The 19,508-nt window shown below is 51.0% G+C and overlaps 1 protein-coding gene across 1 annotated transcript in view; it reads left to right on the forward strand.

Moving 5' to 3' along the window:
- Nucleotides 1-19,508, forward strand: part of EPHB1 (EPH receptor B1) — a 452,216-nt gene that overhangs the window by 131,322 nt on the left and 301,386 nt on the right. The window contains exon 2 of the mRNA XM_066245242.1: nucleotides 9,191-9,255. Coding sequence (XP_066101339.1) covers nucleotides 9,191-9,255 — 65 coding nt within the window. The remainder of the gene's footprint in view (nucleotides 1-9,190; nucleotides 9,256-19,508) is intronic.

Raw genomic sequence — 19,508 nt, forward strand, 5'->3', positions numbered from 1 at the left:
CTCTTAGACTAGAGAGGAGAGAGACTCTCACGAGCCTTGTACCAAGGCTGAAGCTGACTGGAGCAGAGAAGGCAGCCCTTCCAAGGCTGATCGGCCACCCTTCCTAGCTTCCCAGCTGAACAGGTCAGGTCCTGTCCCCATGCTCTGGTCAGGTTCCCTGGGAGCCTCGGCAGAGCCCCGGGAGGGAGAGACACCAGAACCGTGCCTCTGGGCCTTCCCACTTGTTCATGGCCCGCGTCCCATGTGAGCCAAGATCAGATCTAGAGCCATCCCAAGTCTTTAAGACACACTTCTGTGCTATTACCCATCTAAGTTGTAGCTTCTTTCCATTTATGGTAATTCATTGCACCTTGAAAAAGAAAAGAGACAGAAGGAGAAGGGTGTGGTGGGGAGGACTGTGTTGATCTGTGTATTCTTTAAAAGAGCAAGTTTCACAGTTTGTATTTATAATCTGAGTGCTTGTTCCGACTCATTCAGTCAGTCAGTCAGTCGGCAGATGGGTTGGACTGGCTCATTCAGTTTACCCAGGCTTGTTTCTCTTCCCCGCCGGCCACTATGACACATCAGTCAATGGAGACATAATAATAGCTCTCTTGGCTTAGTGTCTTACATTTGGCAAAAGACAGTAACTAAATGTTAGTCCAATGAGTGTTTTTAAGAATATACAGAGCATCTTTCTGGACATGTTCTCACTGGCTCCTGGATGCAGGAGAGAATGCTTCTACCTGTGAAGATCAGGTGTTGACACTCAGATGTCCATAACTTGATTTGTTTATCAGTTGTGGAGCTGTGACTCAAACCCAGACTTTCAGAGTTGATTGAGCATTTATCCTGTATCAGGCATCTGGTCAACCACCATGGGTTAGAAGCCATAGCTCCGCCTATCAAGATACTGCCGATATGCTTGAGGAGGAAAGACTGAAAACAAGACTTTATGGAGAGAGGAGGAAAAGGAGGTGCCAGGCAGAAAGATCTGCATGAGCACACGTGGGAAGGTGGGAGATGGGTCTCCTTCGGGGATTTGGAGATTGATTTGAAAAAGGTGGGCTTAGTCAGAAGGTTTACGAAGGTCAGACATTTATTGTGTACTGTGGAGTAAGTGGAGAGTCTTAGAGAATCATAAGGTAGGAGAGTGAGAAGTGAAGGAAGAGGTGTTTTTTAAAAGACTGGTGACATTTCTATTTCTGAATTTATGTCTTCTGAAACAGGGTAGTAATAGTCAGGAAGCTCATCTGTAACCCGATCTCCCTGCCCCTGCTTGCTCCTTGCCTTCTAGTCCGGGTTTATGTGGCCATTTCCCTAGAGTAAGCACTGTTTCCAGAGTCCCACCTGTGGGGCCTGCACAATGCTGTTTCCTGCTCCATGTTTTATTGCTGACATTCTGAATGCTGCTGCATTGTCTTCGTACTCTCCGGGAGAGGCAATGTGAGTATGCTTGCCTGTACTTCTTCGCCTACGGACAGGCTCATTTTAGTGTTCTCATCCTCTAGATGATGCTGTAATGAACATCTTCATGATACAGAGTGTTTTGTTTTCTTTTTCTTTGGAATTATTTCCTTTGGAAAAGTTCCTGGGAGCGAAAATCACTGAGTGGTCAGAGGGCTTTGCTTCGTGTGTCCATGTTGCTTCGGAACCATTTACACTGGCATTAAAAATGAATTAGACAGCTGCATGGAGAATGGTTCAGGTGGGGATTCCTGCTAAGATACCAGTTAGGAGGGAGTCGTGGTGGTCCCAGTGTGCAGGGCTGAAGCCCTGGACTCAAATGGGGTGCCTAGAATGTGAAAAAGTATACAAAAAAAAAAGTCACTGTGGCCTGGTGAATGATCTGATAAGATACGAAGGGAGAATAGGGAATCAAAACTCTAAATGCCTCTGTAGTTCCACACTGGGCTCCAGGGAAGGACAGTGGTAGGATCTGCTGCAGAGAGAAGGTTTAGGTGGGGTGGACACACGGGATGGGATGGGAAAGGCTCACTTGGGACACTTTCTCACTTCAACCTTTTGTAGCCGTTCTGGGCCCAGGCGCCAACCATGCCCGAACATGGGGCCTTGGGACTGGCTGGCGCCCTTAGCAGTTCACACTCAGCCAGCACCATCCCTGAACCCAGAGCTGGCAGAGCCTCTTCCTCCCCTGGTCCAGGGAGGCTCATTGAGGCCAGTCCAGAAGGGTGGGGATGAGGTTGCAGGGAAGCCAGCCTGTACTGGCAGTAGGAGATCTGAGTACGGTGTGAAGTTGGGGCTGAGTAGCCCTTGGTTGTGGGACCCGGTCTCAGGCTGAGCATGGAGAGGGCCACAGTCCACCTGCACAGGCATGTGGCTATCCGTCAGGACTTGCCCCATGAACAGGGCATGTGGAGACAGGACGTAGCCTGGAGGAAGGCCAGGGGAAGAGCCCTCGAGGCCTCTGCAGTGAGGCTGGGCTGGAGTGCTTGGCAGGCTGCTGTGAGGGACAGAGCAGGACCGGGGGTGGGGGGACACCGCAGCAGCCTGAGCTGGGGGCTGGAGGATGTCTGCTCCAGGGGTGCTCAGGGCTCTCCATGCTGGACCCAGGTCTAGAGGGCAGCACGGGGATGCCCTGGAGAGGGGGTGGGCCTCACCGGGGTCAGGGGTGCCCAGCACACCCTGGATTTGGGAGTGGGGAGTCTGTCTTATACATATTATATTCCTGCCAGCATGGACTCAATATTAGATGTGTGTGTGTGTGTGTGTGTGTGTGTGAGAGAGAGAGAGAGAGAGAGAGAGAGAGACACAGAGAGAGAGACAGACAGAGAGAGAGAGGGAGAGAGAGAGAGAGAGAGAGAGAGAGAGAGAGAGGTGGTCTTGGTACTTGCATCAGCCAGGGGCTGGGGACAGAAGGAGGAGGTACCAGCTGCGTGCCAGGCTCTGTACACCTGTCATTTTATTCAGGTTCACACCTGTCCCTGGGACCCCCCGTCCTGCCTTCACTGAGGCAGTAAAGGTAGATTTATCTGCATGGTTATATGGTGAATTTCTGCTTCCCCACTTGTCTGCAAGCTCCCCAAGGGCTGGATGTCTGTCTGTTCTCTGCTCTGTCGTTGTGCCTGTACAGTGTTCACTCTGCCTGAGGGAGCTGAATGGAGCCCAGAGCCCCTTGGTGCCATCGCATTTCAGCCTCTTCTGCTGATTCGACCCCGTGTGAGGGCTGGTGTGGCTTCTAGACTTCAGAAGTTCTGCAGCTGTGAGCGCAGCACAGGGCAATGGTGCCACGGCTGTGCTGGTCCTTCCCTGCTTGGAAGGTCCCTGGACTCGCTTGTCAAATGCACAGGAGGCACGGCTCAGAGAGCCCTGGAAGCCCCTCTTCCATCTGTATATGCTCTTGTATCTTGTTACTGCGATGGAAGGATGTTGTAAATATTTTCAACTGAATGTCGGAATAATGCCTCTCCAAAAAGAATGGCAGAGCTGTAAGGAGAGGGTTTATTTATCTCCCCTTCACCATGATGGGTGTCTAATTCATCCCAAATGTCAATACATCCCCGAGTGCCAATCCAGACGGAAACAGGAAGCGCCTGCAGAGCCAGGTGGCAGCTGCCTCTTCCTCTCCCCAGGGGGCTCAGACCTAGCCCCACCAGCTGGACCCCAGGGGTACCTCCCGTGGTTGGAGGGGATATCCTGAGCGTTTCCAGATCAAGCCCCCTGCAGGAAAATTGTTCCCTGGGAAAATAGGGGTCTCTCTGCCAGGCTTCTTATATACCCATTTTTCTTGAGTTCTTGCCAGTCCAGCCAGCTCCTGCCAGCATCCCCCTTCTGTCTCCCCTCATGGTCTCCCATCTTCTCCTGCTCACTGGTTCCCACTTCAGTCCTGTCAACCTGTCTCTGTCAACCCCCCATTGCCTCTGTCATCTCTGTTATCTTTTTCTCAAGAGCCAGGTAGAGCTGTCCACTGTGCCTTCCCACCCCTGCCCACCCCTGTCCAGGAGACCACAGCATCTCCCTTTGCCTGCACACAGTGGGCTTCTCCCCGTTGGGATGGGCCCACTTATTCCCTGCATGCAGAAGCACCCTTGAGTTTTTCAGTCCCCTTCTCATGGGCTTAGCCAGAATAGGATGCCAAGTGTGACTTTGCTTGTTGCCCCCCCCCCCGACCCCGGACTCAATGGTGAGTCCCTCTTGGGCACCCACCATTCTAAATCACTGCTGTATCCTCAGTGTCTGTTATTCCTTGGTCTTTCCAGCAATGCAAGGAAGACGGTAGGTGAGATATCATTAGATAGCTGATAGCATTGCTTCTTGTAGATAGCTTATAAGTATCTCAGAGGTAGCGTTACTAGATTCTTTTCATAGTTAAGGAAACTGAAGCTTGGAGTGACTAAGTTATAATAATAATACCATATGTGCTTTGTCTCACCCAGTCCACCACACAGTCCTGTGTACTCGCTAGCTCTAGCTCCCTTCTGAAGATGAAGAGGGCTGGGAAGGGAGGGGGACACAGAGAGAGACAGAGAGAAAGAGAAGAAGGAGGAGGAAGAAGAAGAAGAGAGAGGAAGGGAGGAGAGAGATTATTCCCAAGTAATGGGAGGTGGGACCTACACCCAATCTGCCACATCAGTGACCTCCCTCCACTCCGTGTGTGTGTGTGTGTGTGTGTGTGTGTGTGTGTGTCCCTCCCAGCTTTCCTCCTGGGGACAGTGAGTACATGGTCCCCGAGGGCAGAGGCCAGGCAGTGGGCGTGGATCCCAGAGTCGTGTCCCCTGTAGGCGTCGGGTCTGACAGCAACACATGCACCTCCAGCTGGTTTGGTCCCCATGCCACTGTTTGAGAGCAGAAGTGGTGGTAAATATTTAATTGTGCTTCCACCATAACTTTCTGCCAGAACTCTCAATATGCTTTATAAATGCAAATGAGTGCTCTCTTCCTCTCCGGGGAGATGTAAACCTCCTCAAATCACTTTTATGCAGCCCCCACCAGAGTGTAATGCCATAATCAGGAGCTCTCTGTGCCAGAAAAGAAATTGCCCTTAATCATATCGAGTGGATGGTTTACGGTTTTGTGGTCTCTGTCTCCACAGCGGGCAGGATATGGAGAAACAGATTTCTCTTGCCACAACTCTGTCCACTAGTGTGAATGGAAAGCGTTATTTAGAAACAGATTCAATTACAGCCTTTGAGCAGGTGACTATGAATGTAATGAAGTCTTAGATTGTATTAATGGGGTTAGCAGATCAGACCAGCCTTAGAAAGGCTTAAGAGTAAAGGCTGACTCTTAGTTTTGATTCTGAACTCTACTGTTCTTGCTGCCTGAGTCCTCTACCTGTTGTTCACTGCAGCTTCAACGTGATCCTGAGGCTGAGGGGGGATGCATTATCCTGGGGGCATTGGTGGCTCTTTGGCTTTATGAGCAAGGATTCCCTGGGCACCAGAGTCACAGCAGAGATTATGGGCAGCATGCTGAGATTTGATGCTATCGGCATCAGCGTGGGAGGTTTGGTGACCCTGTCGAAAGCACTGCACCTTTCTGAGCCCTGGTCCCCCATGCTGCCACATGGGTTCAGTGATTCCCTGCTTCAGGCCCACCTGGCAGAGGCATTTTAATCATGAAGATGAATTTCTTCAGAGCCTCATGGAGTGTCTTTGGAGAAGTGTATTATGGAAATCTGATGTGTCATTATGATCATTATTAGTGCTGTGAAGTGGAGATGGGGCGAGAAGGAGGGTTGCTCCATGCAGGGAGCAGCCTCCCCAGCTGTCAGAAGAATCAGAGGAGAAAACAAACTCCAGAAGTCTGTTCCACTGCTTGTGTTCCTCCTTCAGCTGTGCGCAGGGTGTGACTCTCAATCAAAACCCAGACTCAAGTGGACAAGAAAATACAGCTTGCTTTATTTACTCACTCCCTTCAGTTTGCAGTTGGAAACCCAATTCCACTAGAGTGGCAGAAGTGTGGCCTGGGTCACAGGCAGGGTGTGTAATGTCAAACTGTGGAGGAGGGTGCCTCACTGGTCCTGTAGCTTCCTACCCCCTCGAGCACTCATTGGGATACCCTGTACCCTATCTGACCCTAGCTTACTGCCCATGCAGGTCACCACTGGGTGGGTCGGGTCAGGCCCCCTTCATTAGACCTTGTTCAGGCCCTAAGTCTCCATCTCTGTCACATCAGCATGGTGGGGTCACTCGCCATTGCATCACCATACCGGGATGCTGGATGTCCGAGCCCCTGTCACCTCAGTAGGTTGGGACCATTCTCTCTGCTCTGGGATTGAACACTAGGAGACGAGAGCAAGGGGAACCCCTTTTCTCAGCGCAGCTCCTCATTCATCACTTCTACCTTCATTCCCTTGGTCCTGTCCATACCTGTTCCCAAACCTTTGATTTATGCTGGGAGTCCTTCCATTTTCCAAGAGGCCAACATGTTCTACTCTTGCATTCTCCGTTCCTATGTCTCATCTCCAGCTTGAAGCAGTGAGCACAGAATGGCTGGTCATACAGAGTGGGGCGCTGTTCAGGAGCGAAAGGAAACAGAGAAAAGAAAACCCCAAAACAGCACATTTTATTTGCCTCCTTGTTTTTTGAGGACCTAAGCGGTTAGGATGTGCTGTGCAGGTGCCTTGGATACATTCCCCGGGAAGACCAGGTGGGTAAGACACCTCCACCAGCCTGTGCCGCACCCCTGTGTGAAGTTAAAAAGCTGCCCCTCTGGACCAACTGGAAAGCCACCTGAAAACGCAATTGTATCTTTGCTTCATACCTTCCGCCTTATGCAAATATCAACTCAAAATAGATCACAGGCCTAGGTAGGAGAAAGATCTGTCACCATGGGTTAGTCAAAGATTTATCGGATAGGACACCAAAACATAAAAGAAAAAAACAGATAAATTGGACTTCATCAAAATGTAAAACTTCTGTTTGTTGAAAAACATGGTTAAAAGAATGGAAAGTCAAGCCACAGAATAGGAGAAAATATTTGCCTAACATATATCTGATAAAGGACTTGTACCCAGGATATATAAAGAATGCTCCAAACCCAATAATAAGAAAACAAACCACCCAGTTTAAAAATGGAAAAATACTGAACAGACACTTCACTCCAAAAATATACAGCTAGCAAAGAGGCATGTGAAAAGATGTTTAGTATTATTCATCATTAAGGACCTGAAAATTAAAACCACAATGGGGTACCACTACACACCTGTTAAAATGGCCACAATTAAAAGTGACTGACAGTGTCAATGGTGGTGAGGATGTAGAAGAATGGGAACTCTTGTTCACTCTCATGTAATAGCCCCAAACTGGAAAGAACAGATAAATGGGCAAATTGCAATGTGTCTATATAATGGAATACTACTCAGCAATAAAAAGGAATGAACTATTGCTATGATATACAGAATGTGAAAAGTCACAAAAAGAAGTCAGAAAACAACAACAGCATATACTACATGATTCTACTTATAAATAATTCTAGAAGATACCAATTAATCCATAGTGACAGAAAGCAGATCTGTCATTGCCTGGGGACAGTGAGAAGGTGGGGCAGGGACAGGAGGGAAGGAGGGATTACTTCTGGAAATGATGGCTATATTATCTTGATTGTGGTGATGGTTTTATGGGTGTAAATATATGTCAAAACTTGTCAAATTGTACGCCTTAACATGTGCAGCTTACTGTGTGCCAGTCCTACCTGAATAAGGCTGGTAAATAAACAAAGAAGCTGTTGGGTTTGCTGACCAGGAGCTGATGGGCCGCCTTTGGGGAGCACTTTCTGGTGAGACATGATGGCAGTCAGTAATAGACTGAAAAGGGAAAAAAAGAAGAAGAAAAAAAAGCCCTGTTTTCAGGACATGTTACTGCTATCTTCTGGAAAACTGTTGTAATCAACTGCAACTCTGTGGTTACTACCTGGTGACTGGTGGTCTCGGCGTGTGTCCTGTAGTTGCCCTGATGGCTCCCAGGGGTCAGGGTGTCTGTCTTTCACTTAGTGGCCGGAGGGATTGGTAACCCGGAAGCAGCCCGCGAGGGTCTGACGTGTGCGTTCGTGTTCGGGGTGAGGCCTTTGCCCAAGCTGTGTGAGTCCCCACGGAAGCAGCCCGCGAGGGTCTGACGTGTGCGTTTGTGTTCGGGGTGAGGCCTCTGCCCAGGCTGTGCGAGTCCCCAGTGGAGTCCGGGGAAGGGGCTCAGCATGTTTCTGAGCCTAGGGGGAGAGGGGCCTGCCGGGGGCCGCTTGGGAGAGCGCTTGGGGCCAGAGGAGGGAAATCACCGAAGGGTGTCAACAGTGATGCCTACAGGGGAGCAGAGGAGAGAGGACAGGTGAGGCTGAGAAGCAGAGGGTGGGGAGGAGGAGTGCAGAGGAGGTGGCCCAGGATGCCTACAGGGGAGCAGAGGAGAGCAGGACAGGTGAGGCTGAGGAGCAGAGGGTGGGGAGGAAGAGTGCAGAGGAGGTGGCCCAGGATGCCTACAGGGGAGCAGAGGAGAGCAGGACAGGTGAGGCTGAGAAGCAGAGGGTGGGGAGGAGGAGTGCAGAGGAGGTGGCCCAGGATGCCTACAGGGGAGCAGAGGAGAGCAGGACAGGTGAGGCTGAGAAGCAGAGGGTGGGGAGGAGGAGTGCAGAGGAGGTGGCCCAGGATGCCTACAGGGGAGCAGAGGAGAGAGGACAGGTGAGGCTGAGAAGCAGAGGGTGGGGAGGAGGAGTGCAGAGGAGGTGGCCCAGGATGCCTACAGGGGAGCAGAGGAGAGAGGACAGTGAGGCTGAGAAGCAGAGGGTGGGGAGGAGGAGTGCAGAGGAGGTGGCCCAGGATGCCTGCAGGGGAGCAGAGGAGAGCAGGACAGTGAGGCTGAGAAGCAGAGGGTGGGGAGGAGGAGTGCAGAGGAGGTGGCCCAGGGCGGCCTGAGGAAGGAATTAAATTTGGCTACTGAGTCTGCATGACCTCGAAGAACCTCTGGGTCAAGTATTGAGGGAGGAAGCTGTATCTTGGGGGTAAAGAGATGAGTAGATAAATGACACAGGTGGCTTGAGGTGGTCTGAGGTGAGAGCAGCAGACTGGGCATCAGGAAACCTGAGGTCTGCGGTCACCTCTGCCGTGAGCACATCATCCCGGCAGACCTCTCCCCTTCTCTGCTCCCGGAGGGACCCAGGGCTCCTGCCACTGACACTTACAATCCTAAGTAACTTTGTGAATAGAAAGGCCACTGTCCTGCAATCCTTCTCACCCACCAGGTTTTCTCTTTTTGATCCACAGAAACTTTAATGGACACCAGGACGGCTACCGCAGAGCTGGGCTGGACAGCCAATCCCGCATCAGGGGTGAGTGTCAGACCCTCCATCGTGCATCCTGCTGGGCAGTCCGGGGCCTGGGGGTGGCTGGGGGGGCAGCGCCTGCCTAAAGCAACCCCTTTGAGGGTGGGAATGTCGGTGTGGAAGGCTGTGTCTGCTGCGCATCCACAGAGGGGCAGTGCTGGGCTCTCAGGCCCGAGCTGTTCTCTAATGTGGCAGTGTAGACCGCCTCTTGACAACGCCTTTTCAGGGGGCTGGCCCCTAGGTGACTAGACCAGGCCTGGGTGGGGATGGGGACAATGGCTGCCAGTAGTCGGCACTCAGGCCAGTGGCGCTGGGGCAGATCAGAGCTCTGAGATGCCCACGGGGCTGCTGAGAGGGCAAGGGCATGAGGAGGAGCTGGGGTTCAGAAAGGCTGAGGCTCTCTTCACCTGGAGATTGCCTTGGCGAAATGGCGAAATGTTCTTTTTTTTTTGAGAGATAGGCAGGAAGGGAGAGAATGATGAGAAGCATCAATTTTTCATTGTGACACCTTAGTTGTTCATTGATTGCTTTCTCATATGTGCCTTGACCGAGGGGCTACAGCTGAGCCAATGACCCCTTGCTCAAGCCAGTGATGTTGGGCTCAAGTCAGCAACCTTGGGCTCAAGCCAGTGACCATGGGGTCTTGTCTATGATCCCACACTCAAGCCGGTGACCCTGCACTCAAACTGGTGACCCTGTGCTCAAGCCGAATGAGCCCGTGCTCAAGCCAGTGACCTTGGGGTTTTGAACCTAGGCTCTCAGCATCCTAGGCCAATGCTCTATCCACTGTACCACTGCCTGGTCATGTGAGAGATTTTCTTGATTCATTTGTTTAGTGTTCATGCACCTGTCCAGACCCCATAGCTATAAAAATGGAACAGCTTTGAGAAGCTTATGGCCTCCTGTGGGGACCACCAAGTTCAAGAATAAGCTGAAATACATCTCTCTTTTGAGGCAGTAGAGAGATTAACAGGCAGGTGTGGGCACAGAGCTGGGAGTGAGCAACTTTGGAGGAAGACAAGGAACCTTTACAAGCTGTGATTTGCAGAACGAGTAGTAGGCTGATGGTAGTGAATGGGGAGTCTGCAAGGATATTCTAAGTAGGAGGAATGGGCGATTACAGGTATGGAGCCATGGAAAGACAGAAGGGCCTGTGCGTCTGGGGCGTGGCAGAGTGTGGACAGCGCTGAGACGGGCTGGGTGGAGCTTGGAAGGTGGTGTGGCAGAGAAGGGCTGTGACTGCCATTGGACTCGATCCTGTCGGTAATGAAGAGATTCTGGGCAGGAGAATAAAATAGTCACACTCGCTGATAAGATTGTGGAGCACAGTTGAGATAGAAGCATTTAAGAGGCTCTTTCAGCTGTCTTGTGTGGGACAGAAGAGTCTAATTAAAACGGGACACTCGGAGGCCAGCTCGAGTAAAGCTAAGATGAAAACATGGGCAGCATTTGGCACTGGATGGGCTGTCAGGGGAGAGGGAGAAGGTGGAGATGACGTTCTAGTGAAAACATGGGCAGCATTTGGCACTGGATGGGCTGTCAGGGGAGAGGGAGAAGGTGGAGGTGACGTTCTAGTGCTCGGCATGGCTGACCGGCTGGCTGCACGGCTTCATCACGAAGGGAAAACGCAGGAGGGGTAGTGACTCTTCATCCCACGAGGGGGGAACTCGGCCAGAGCAGGGGGGCCCAGGCTTCGTCTTCTGTTCCTTATCTCCTCTCTCCTTTCCTGCTGTTGGTAAGCTCTGCCCAGGGCCAAGGTTTGCTCTGGGCCCTGTGGTCCCAGCAGATCCAGTTCTGCTGTAGGGGCAGTTGACACTGGGCCATTCCGGTCACAGAGCAGTCCCGATCTCACCTGTGCATTGTCCCCCTGGGCTCTCACCTCTACCTGGTCCCAGAATGTCCCGGCACTTACAGAAACACACCGTCCCAGGTGCCCACGTCAGCCCTTGGGGTGGGCAGGCAAGGGCTGGGATGAGCTGGTGTTTCCCAAGGAGATGGGGTGGAGTGGGGCAGTAGAAATCCTACTGGGAACACTGGACAACTATGGAGGGGACTCTATGCAAAACTGATAGGTATCAACATTTCCGGCTGCCTAGAGATTAAGAACTTGCCTCTCTTTTATAAATGATGTTATTATTTGAAGGTTTGTTTGTCTCACAAGGCATTGGCATGATTTATGGTCATTAATTTTTCCCTTGATGTTTGTACATACCACCTGTCATCTTTAAACTTCTGATCTTCCCTCCCAAGGAAGATTGTCCTTTAGGAAAACGTTCCCAGTCAAGCAGTGCCCTTTAGAGACAGCTGGCCCGGCTGTTCTCGGCGTGTCCGCGTTCCCCCACCGAGCTGGTTAGCAGTCACTGAGGCGGTGCTCAGCTGCCATTCCCTGACATGCTCGCTCTTCTCTCGGGGACAAACAGCCAGACAGTTTTTCTCCTGGTGTCCCGAGCAGCGTCAGAGCCTTTCTGGTACAGAATGAGCATCAGGAGGGTCGAGAGGGAGGATCAAGGACTATCCTTCCATCCCAAGCCCTCTCCTCGTCTTCCTCTGTTCTCACTCTGACAGTCCCCTTCCATTCTGTGAACACACCAGTGGCTCCCAAGTTTGTGTGCCTAGCCCAGACTCACATATCCAGCTCTCACATCCCTCATTGGCTGCTCACAGGCATATCGCTCTCAACATGGCCCAGACAGAGTTCACCCTCCTCTCCCCACGTGGGCTCCATCTGAGCACAGTGTAGAGGCCAGAAACTGGAGCCAGCCTTGACTTCTTTATCGCTTTCAGGCCTCGTCTCACTCGGCCACCCTCCTGAAGGCCTTTGCTGTTCAGTGACCACACTGAGTCCCTCATCTCAGGTCTTCTGGGGCTGGGGAGATTTCCTCGGTGGCACTTTTCACAGTTGCAGGTTACCATCTCCCTGTGTTAGTACGGGATCCAACTCGTTTCCTCCCTTCCTGCCCACCCCTTGGCTACACACTGTAACCTCCAAGGTGTCCAGGACTTTGTTTACCTTTGGAAACTGGCACCTAATTCGCTACCTGACTACGTATGTATATTTGTTGAAAGTTTCTGACTTGGGCAAGTGGGTGGCTGATGGTGCCATTCTCGACGATGGGGAATCCAGGAGGAGGAGCACGCTTGGGTGGGAAGAGACCTGTTGAGTTTGAAGTGCCTTTGGGACACCCACAGAGAACAGTGCTGTCAGCATCTGACCCATGGGCAACGGGATCAGAAGGTAGGGCAGCCCCACAGCAAAGGCCGGGGGTCCTGGGACTGCGGCCTCGTAGGGAGAGTGTCTGGAAGGAGAAGAGGTGACAGCGTCGGATGGAAAACCTGCATTGGAGTGTCACACAGAGAAAGAAGAGCCTGAAAAGGGGACCGAGAGTGTACGGCCTGGGTGGCAGGAGAAGCCAAGAGGTGCCCTCTCACAGAAGCCAAGGAGAGAGAGGGTCAGGAGGAAGAGGGGACAGAGTGGCAAATGCTGCTGGCATTAAATGTCTCCACTGGGCTTAGTCACCAAGGGCCCTATTGGTGACTCGTGTGGAGGGTTTCAGAAGGGACAGGAACAAGAAGCCAGGAAGCAGAGAGTTGGAGGGTCAGTGGGGAGGAGAGGAGGTGGAGACAGCAGTTTGCAAAGGGAAGGGAAGGAAGACAGCGCTGGGGAGACCGGAGGAGGGAGGAGCCCCGGGGAGCTCTGGGCGAATTTCCTTCCTGGGCAGGGAACTCTTTCTTCAGGCGAAATAGCAGGACAGAGATAGGGCGCCTACAAGAGAGATGCGAGTGCTCAATGTGGTGACAGAAGCCATAAAATGGAAAGTTCTTTTAACTCACTAGCTTCTCTCTGAGGTTGGAGGCCAGGTTCAGAGAGTGAGGGGCGGGGAGTTTTGGGTAGCAGGTTTGAGGGGGGCGGAAAAGGTTCGCAGTAATGGCTGTTGCTGGAGAGGTGGAGAGAGGCTGGCATGTTTAGAAGGGACACGGCTGGGAGTAAGGGTCGCGTTGTGGCTGCAGGCTCCCCTCCGCTGTCTGACTGTGGCTGGAGAGGTGGAGAGAGGCTGGCATGTTTAGAAGGGACACGGCTGGGAGTAAGGGTCGCGTTGTGGCTGCAGGCTCCCCTCCGCTGTCTGACTGTGGCTGGAGGAGGTGCCGCGGTGGCCCCATCCTTGGTCGTACAGAATGGTGGGCCTGGAGGGGTGAGGGGCCGAGGACACTGCTGAGAGGAGCTTGGCACCTTGTATCACAGTATGTCCCCAACAAGAGGAGCGAAGCCAAGACGGACCGGCCATTGTGACAAAATACAGGGCCCAGGGATCTCAGTGAGGCTGGAGGAGGACAGAGGCTCCGGACGACAGACGACAGACGACAGAGGCGGTGGCCTCGCGTCAGGGCCTGGGTGTAAGGCAGACAGTACTTCTGGGTGATGAAGAGGTCTGGGGAGGGTGGTCAGGATCAGGCATTTGACAAGCCAGGAGGCTGGGTGGGTGCTCTGCGTCTTCCTGTGACCCAGGGTGGGGTTGGGGGATGCGGCTCCCCATCTCAGAAAGGCAGCCAGGGCCTCAGACGGTCCTGTGCAGTCAGGATCCCACACGTGCATGTGTAAGATGGAGAAGGGTGGGTGTCCATTGTTCTGGGAGCCTGGAGTTTCCCAGGAACTCGGTTCACTTCATCCATACCTCTGCCAGAGAGCCCGCTGGCATTCAGTGAACCCTACAGTGCAGGCCTGTGAGGTGGGCTCCCCAGGGAGAGGCCGAGAGGCTCCTCCTTTCATGGGGCTCCTTGGGGGTCTTCAGTGCTGTACTGGAGAACTGCTAGATGTGGGAAGGGGGGCTGGACTGCCCACCCACACATAGCACACAAACTCTTGTCAGTTATACTGCTGGCAGGTGGATCATAACATTACATGTGAAACACAGAGTGTTTATGCTCAAATGCAAAATGTTGCTTTTTAGTCTAACTGCAGTTTTAATTTAAATCCTTTCGGTTTAACACAAATCAGAGGTCACCTGGTGAGCAGAAAGAAAAAGTAATAAGTACATCTATACAGTAGCACATGCCAGGGAGGGAGGGGCTGAGTTCCATGAAAAGGGACCCCGGGTACCCTCGCTGGTGGCCCTGGCCATGCCTCCCTTTAGCCTGGTGATGCCTGGCTTTAGTTACTTCTCCCAGACCTTTGCTTTCAGCCCTGATCTAAGAGGTTCCCTGGCCTTCACATTCCAGGCGTTCGGGCAGCGGGGGAGTTCAGTGAGGGCCCGTGGTCAACGCTGTGCTGTGCCCAGGCATGGGCAGCAGTTGGTAAGAGGTAGTCTTTTTTTTTTTGTATTTTTCTGAAGCTGGAAATGGGGAGGCAGTCAGACAGACTCCCGCATGCGCCCGACCGGGATCCACCCGGCACGCCCACCAGGGGGCGACGCTCTGCCCCTCTGGGGCGTCGCTCTGCTGTGACCAGAGCCACTCTAGCGCCTGGGGCAGAGGCCAAGGAGCCATCCCCAGCGCCCAGGCCATCTTTGCTCCAATGGAGTCTTAGCTGCGGGAGGGGAAGAGAGAGACAGAGAGGAAGGGGAGGGGGAGGGGTGGAGAAGCAGATGGGTGCCTCTCCTGTGTGCCCTGGCTGGGAATCGAACCCGGGACTTCTGCACGCCAGGCCGACGCTCTACCACTGAGCCAACCGGCAGGGCCGGTAAGTTGTAGTCTTTAGGGTTGCACAGGCCCCCTCTTGACCATCTGCCCCAGTTTCTAGATGCTGCCTGGCGCTCTCTCCCTGTGTTCCTCTCTAGCCCCCAGGTATCAACTCTGTTCTCATCTCTTGGGGAGCCTTCCTGGGTGCTCCTCCGTACCAGGGATCCAGTGTGTGCCCTCTTCCTAAAGCCCAGAGGATTTGGTGCTGACTTCTAACAAAGTGTTCAGCTTTCATGTATTGACGTGTGGCCTCTCCCACTGGCCAGAGAATGGAGCATCCCTGTGTCCCCAGTGCCCAGCACCAGCCCAGCAGGGGACAGGTTCCAGTAAAAGTTTGTTGGCCAAATGTAGGGCCGGTGGCCGTGACCATGCAGGTTGACACAGGATTTGGGCAGACGGTAAAGGAGCTGTGGAGCCGGAGGATGGTGGGCCATTCCGTTTGTTAGAGTCTCGCAGTGGTGGACAAACAGGCAGGGAAGACTGCTTCTCTCTCTCTCTCTCTCTCTCTCTCTCTCTCAGCACTCATGAGCAAAATGGGTGGTGGGGGGAGGTGTCTCTGGCAAACAATTGCCCAGTGGCGGCAGGCAATCTGCAATCTACAATCTGCCACCCTGAGGGCAAGCACCTGCAGCCTTACATGGACTATACACACATGGTGCTGCCCTGTGCTCATGCACCAATCAGGCAAAGTACAAGCGAGCAAGCTTAACAACACTTGTAACACACAAGTTTGCCCAACACCAAATAAATGAGGAAGGACCAGAGCATTCTTGAGCCTTCTTTGCATTTCCAAGCCAGGGTTCCGAATTTAGGAGATGCTCAATTTAGATTTATTGTAGCCCAATAAAATGTTTAGTGTAGGCCTCTCAACACCCAATTGGTTATCAATATATTTTTTAAAGGAGCCTAATTATGTAGATAGAGCCACCTTTCCTGCAGTGAGCTTGGTAAAGGAGACCAGGACACCCACCAGAAGGTCCCAGTTACTTTCAGACACTGGCTGTGATGAACTAGAAAGGCAAGCGTAGGTCCCTCTAATAGTGAGCTTCCTTGAAATGGAAAGCCAAAGTGCTTTTACTTTCCAGGAGTTTTGCCAGGGCTCACTGGATTTTGCCACCTGGCCCACTGATAGTCTCTGCGTGTGTAGGTTTCTGTATCTGTGGGACATGCGACTTAAGTATAAACATCTTCTTGCATTATCTTTAAAAAGTGGCCATCCAGACTCCAATGCCATCTGTGCTGCCCTTTGGGACCACCTTCATGACCGGTGACAGAGTCTGTACACTATTTTATTACTAGAAATTCTTTCTCATGGAAGTATGATCTGATAGAGGAAGATGGAAGAGAAATCCAGAGCCAAGCCCAATGAGCCTTCGGAATGAGCAAGCTGGGTGTGTGCACATCTGTGTTCCATGTGTATATGCGTGTGCACGTGTGTGTGTGTGTGTGTGTGTGTGTGAAGTTGAATGAGCTGATTTCACCTTATGCCTCTCTAGGCAATTCTTAGAGTTCTGGAAATACCTTAAATGATGGGAAGATTATTGGACTAAGTGGAGAGCTTCCAGAGAGGGCCACTATGAAGGGAACAATCCCATTTGAATGTCTGTGTCGGTAAATTAACTTCCAACACAGAGGCACGCCCAGGAGACCATGCACACTTAAGGTACAGCTACAGTTGTCCATGTGTGGGCCCTCCTGGCCACTTGGCCATCATCCCTGGCTGACTCCTCTCTCCCTGTCTTGTCGGATCCTCCAGGCATCCTTGCCAGCTGCCTACACCATGGAAATAAAGAAAGCACATTCAGGAGAGAAATCAACTTTAATAACACCCCATTTGTTCCAAGGCCAATCGAAATCAATTGGAATTTATCTGGTCTGCTGTGTGAGAAGTTGATGGAGGAGCAGTGAAGGCTCCAGGCCTTGTATCAGATAAACCAGAGTCCATCCCAGCCCTGTAGCTCCCTGGCTGTGTGACTGTGAGATCAGCATTTAGACTCTTTAAGCCTAGTTTCCTCCGCTGCTCAGTGAAATAAGTGAAACCCAAAACATCAGTGTTCATCCCGCCTATAACCACCCAACCAACTAAGTCAGTGGGTCTCAAACTTTTTGAAGTCGGGGCGCATTTAAAATCCTACCAATAATTGTAGGTACACTATATACAGATTTCTTAAAAATATGTTATAATAATTAAGTCAAATATTAAAGAAAAAATATATAAAGTCCAAGTGTGCTTTTATGGTAATTAAACAAAATAAATATGACAAAATTAAATTTCTTCTGACATTAACAACATTTTTATGTTACAGTTTTTGAGTTATGCTTTTTAGAATTCATAAAAAAGTTAAAAAATTTAAAAAAAACAAAAAGTTATATATATATACACACACACACACACACACACACACACACACATTCTTAGTAAGATTTAGTAAATTCGGTAGGTCCCAGTGAGAATGTGTTTTTTTATTCTTGTGTTTATGAGAAACATGAGCCTGATGTGTCTTAGTGATTTCTTCAATGTTTGGGCATATATTTGAAAGGCAAACTCTCATTTCCTCATCAATACATTGAAGAATTCCTCTCTTTTTACTTTTAATTGTGTTGAGTTCAGAAAACCCTCACCATACATATCATCTTAACTTTACACCAAACAAAGGATAGAAGAAACTTGCCTCCAGTCTTTCCGGGGAACATAGGGGGTAGTGTAAACAATCCAGCACCACAGCTTAACAGCCTTTTGCAACCTAATCAGGCAAGTGAGGTGGGGGGTTGGGCAGACTGTCAGCTTACAGCCAATTTCCCACACCTCTGTCCCCCAAAAATCAAAACTCCCAAAACCCTGTTGGTTCATTGGTCCACAACAGGCACATATTTCTCTGGAATACCATAGGGCACACCTGGAAATCTTCTAGGGCACACCAGTGCGCCCTGGCGTACACTTTGAGAACCACTGAACTAAGTAGAGAAAAGGACTGAGTCTTTCTGCATGACTTGTTCAGATGACCAGTGATCTGAGAAGATGGGAGTTATGTGCCCCCAAAAAACCACCATAACCACCTCATCTCAGCCCACCTTTTTTATAAGGTGGATAGAAGGGTGTAGGTGAGGGGTTTGGAATTTAGGGAAAAGTTAATTAGATAAAAGTTGCAGTCCAGGGATTCTTCTAGTGTTTCTTTATCTGCTGACCAGTAATTCTTCTTCTTCTTATTTTTTTAGATTTTATTTATTCATTTTAGAGAGAGGAGACACACACACACACAGAGAGAGAGAGAGAGAGAGAGGGAGAGAAAGGAGCAGAAAGCATCAACTCCCATATGTGCCTTGACCAGGGAAGCCCAGGGTTTCAAACTGGTGCTCTCAGTGTTCCAGGTCGATGCTTTTACCCACTGTGCCACCGCAGGTCAAGCCCTGACCAGTAATTCTTTATCTGCATCCTTGTCAGCAGGTGTTCCAACCTTGGAGCACCGAGGCTTTGATACCATCTTGTGTGTCTCCTGGGCCTGGAGCACAGAGGTGGACTGCTTGCAGCCTTGTGAAGTTAAATAGGCCCATCCATGTATCCGGCTCTCGGAACTAAGTGTTTACCTAGCGTTAATCATTGAGCCTATTGTTTATAACTAAAAGCTACTATTACTAAAGTGAAATTTCTAACTCTTGAGGTGTTCCTATCATAAAGTTGACCACTGTTCTGTATATGAAACAACATGGATAAAACGTTTTCTTCCATTAACACTTGGAAAGTATTAGCATAATACTAACCCCTCTGGAGGGCTGGCTTTTCTCTTTTCTTCCTTTGATGACTCAATCATGCTAATTAACACAGCAAAGCCTAAGCTAAATTAGAAGAGAAATTTAGGTCTGGGCAAAATGGTTTTGTGAATGGAGTTTTATAGTATTTGAATCTCAGGCCATGCCAGGGGCAGGCAGGCAGAGGGAGGCCGAGCTGGTCATCCTTTCTCAGGTTGGTACTAGTGTGTGGGACTCGTGAGCCTCTGTCCTGGTCACTGATTGCTGGAAGCTACACTTTTGTATCAGTCAGGGCTTTCTGGTGGCCAGTGACAGAAAAGCACAAGTCAGTCTTCAAGGAAATATCTCAGCTTCTGCAACTGAATGGTCTGGGAGCTGATGGGGTTGTGTGTGTTGGCTGGTCTAGATCCTTAGGCTCCCTCTCTCTCTCCATCCCACTCTTTTTTCTCTCTCTCTCCTTTCCCATCCCCTTTCACCTCTCCCTACTACCATGGTGTTGGCTCCATGCTGAGCCTCCTCTTGGTCATAGAAAGTCTTCAGTAACTCCAGCCCTTATAACCTCCTTCCTCCATTTCCCCTGGGGCAGAACAAACACCTCCTCCTGTTCCCCTGGCTGAAGTCATGGAATCAGCTCTGAGTGCACCTGACTGGCTGGGCTGGAATCCCAGGCCTTCTCTGAGCCAGTTCCTGCAGCCAGGAAAAACTAAGTGCTGGTCACTTCTCCCAGGTCTTCTGCCATGATGAGCCTACCAGAACCCAGGGGGACTGAAAGGGTGGGAGGGAGCGATTTCCCAGAAGGCTTCAGGACATAGGTGCTGGAAAGGTGAATGGATGGTAGG

Source organism: Saccopteryx bilineata, chromosome 10 (assembly GCF_036850765.1).
Source record: "Saccopteryx bilineata isolate mSacBil1 chromosome 10, mSacBil1_pri_phased_curated, whole genome shotgun sequence".
NCBI lineage: Eukaryota > Metazoa > Chordata > Mammalia > Chiroptera > Emballonuridae > Saccopteryx > Saccopteryx bilineata.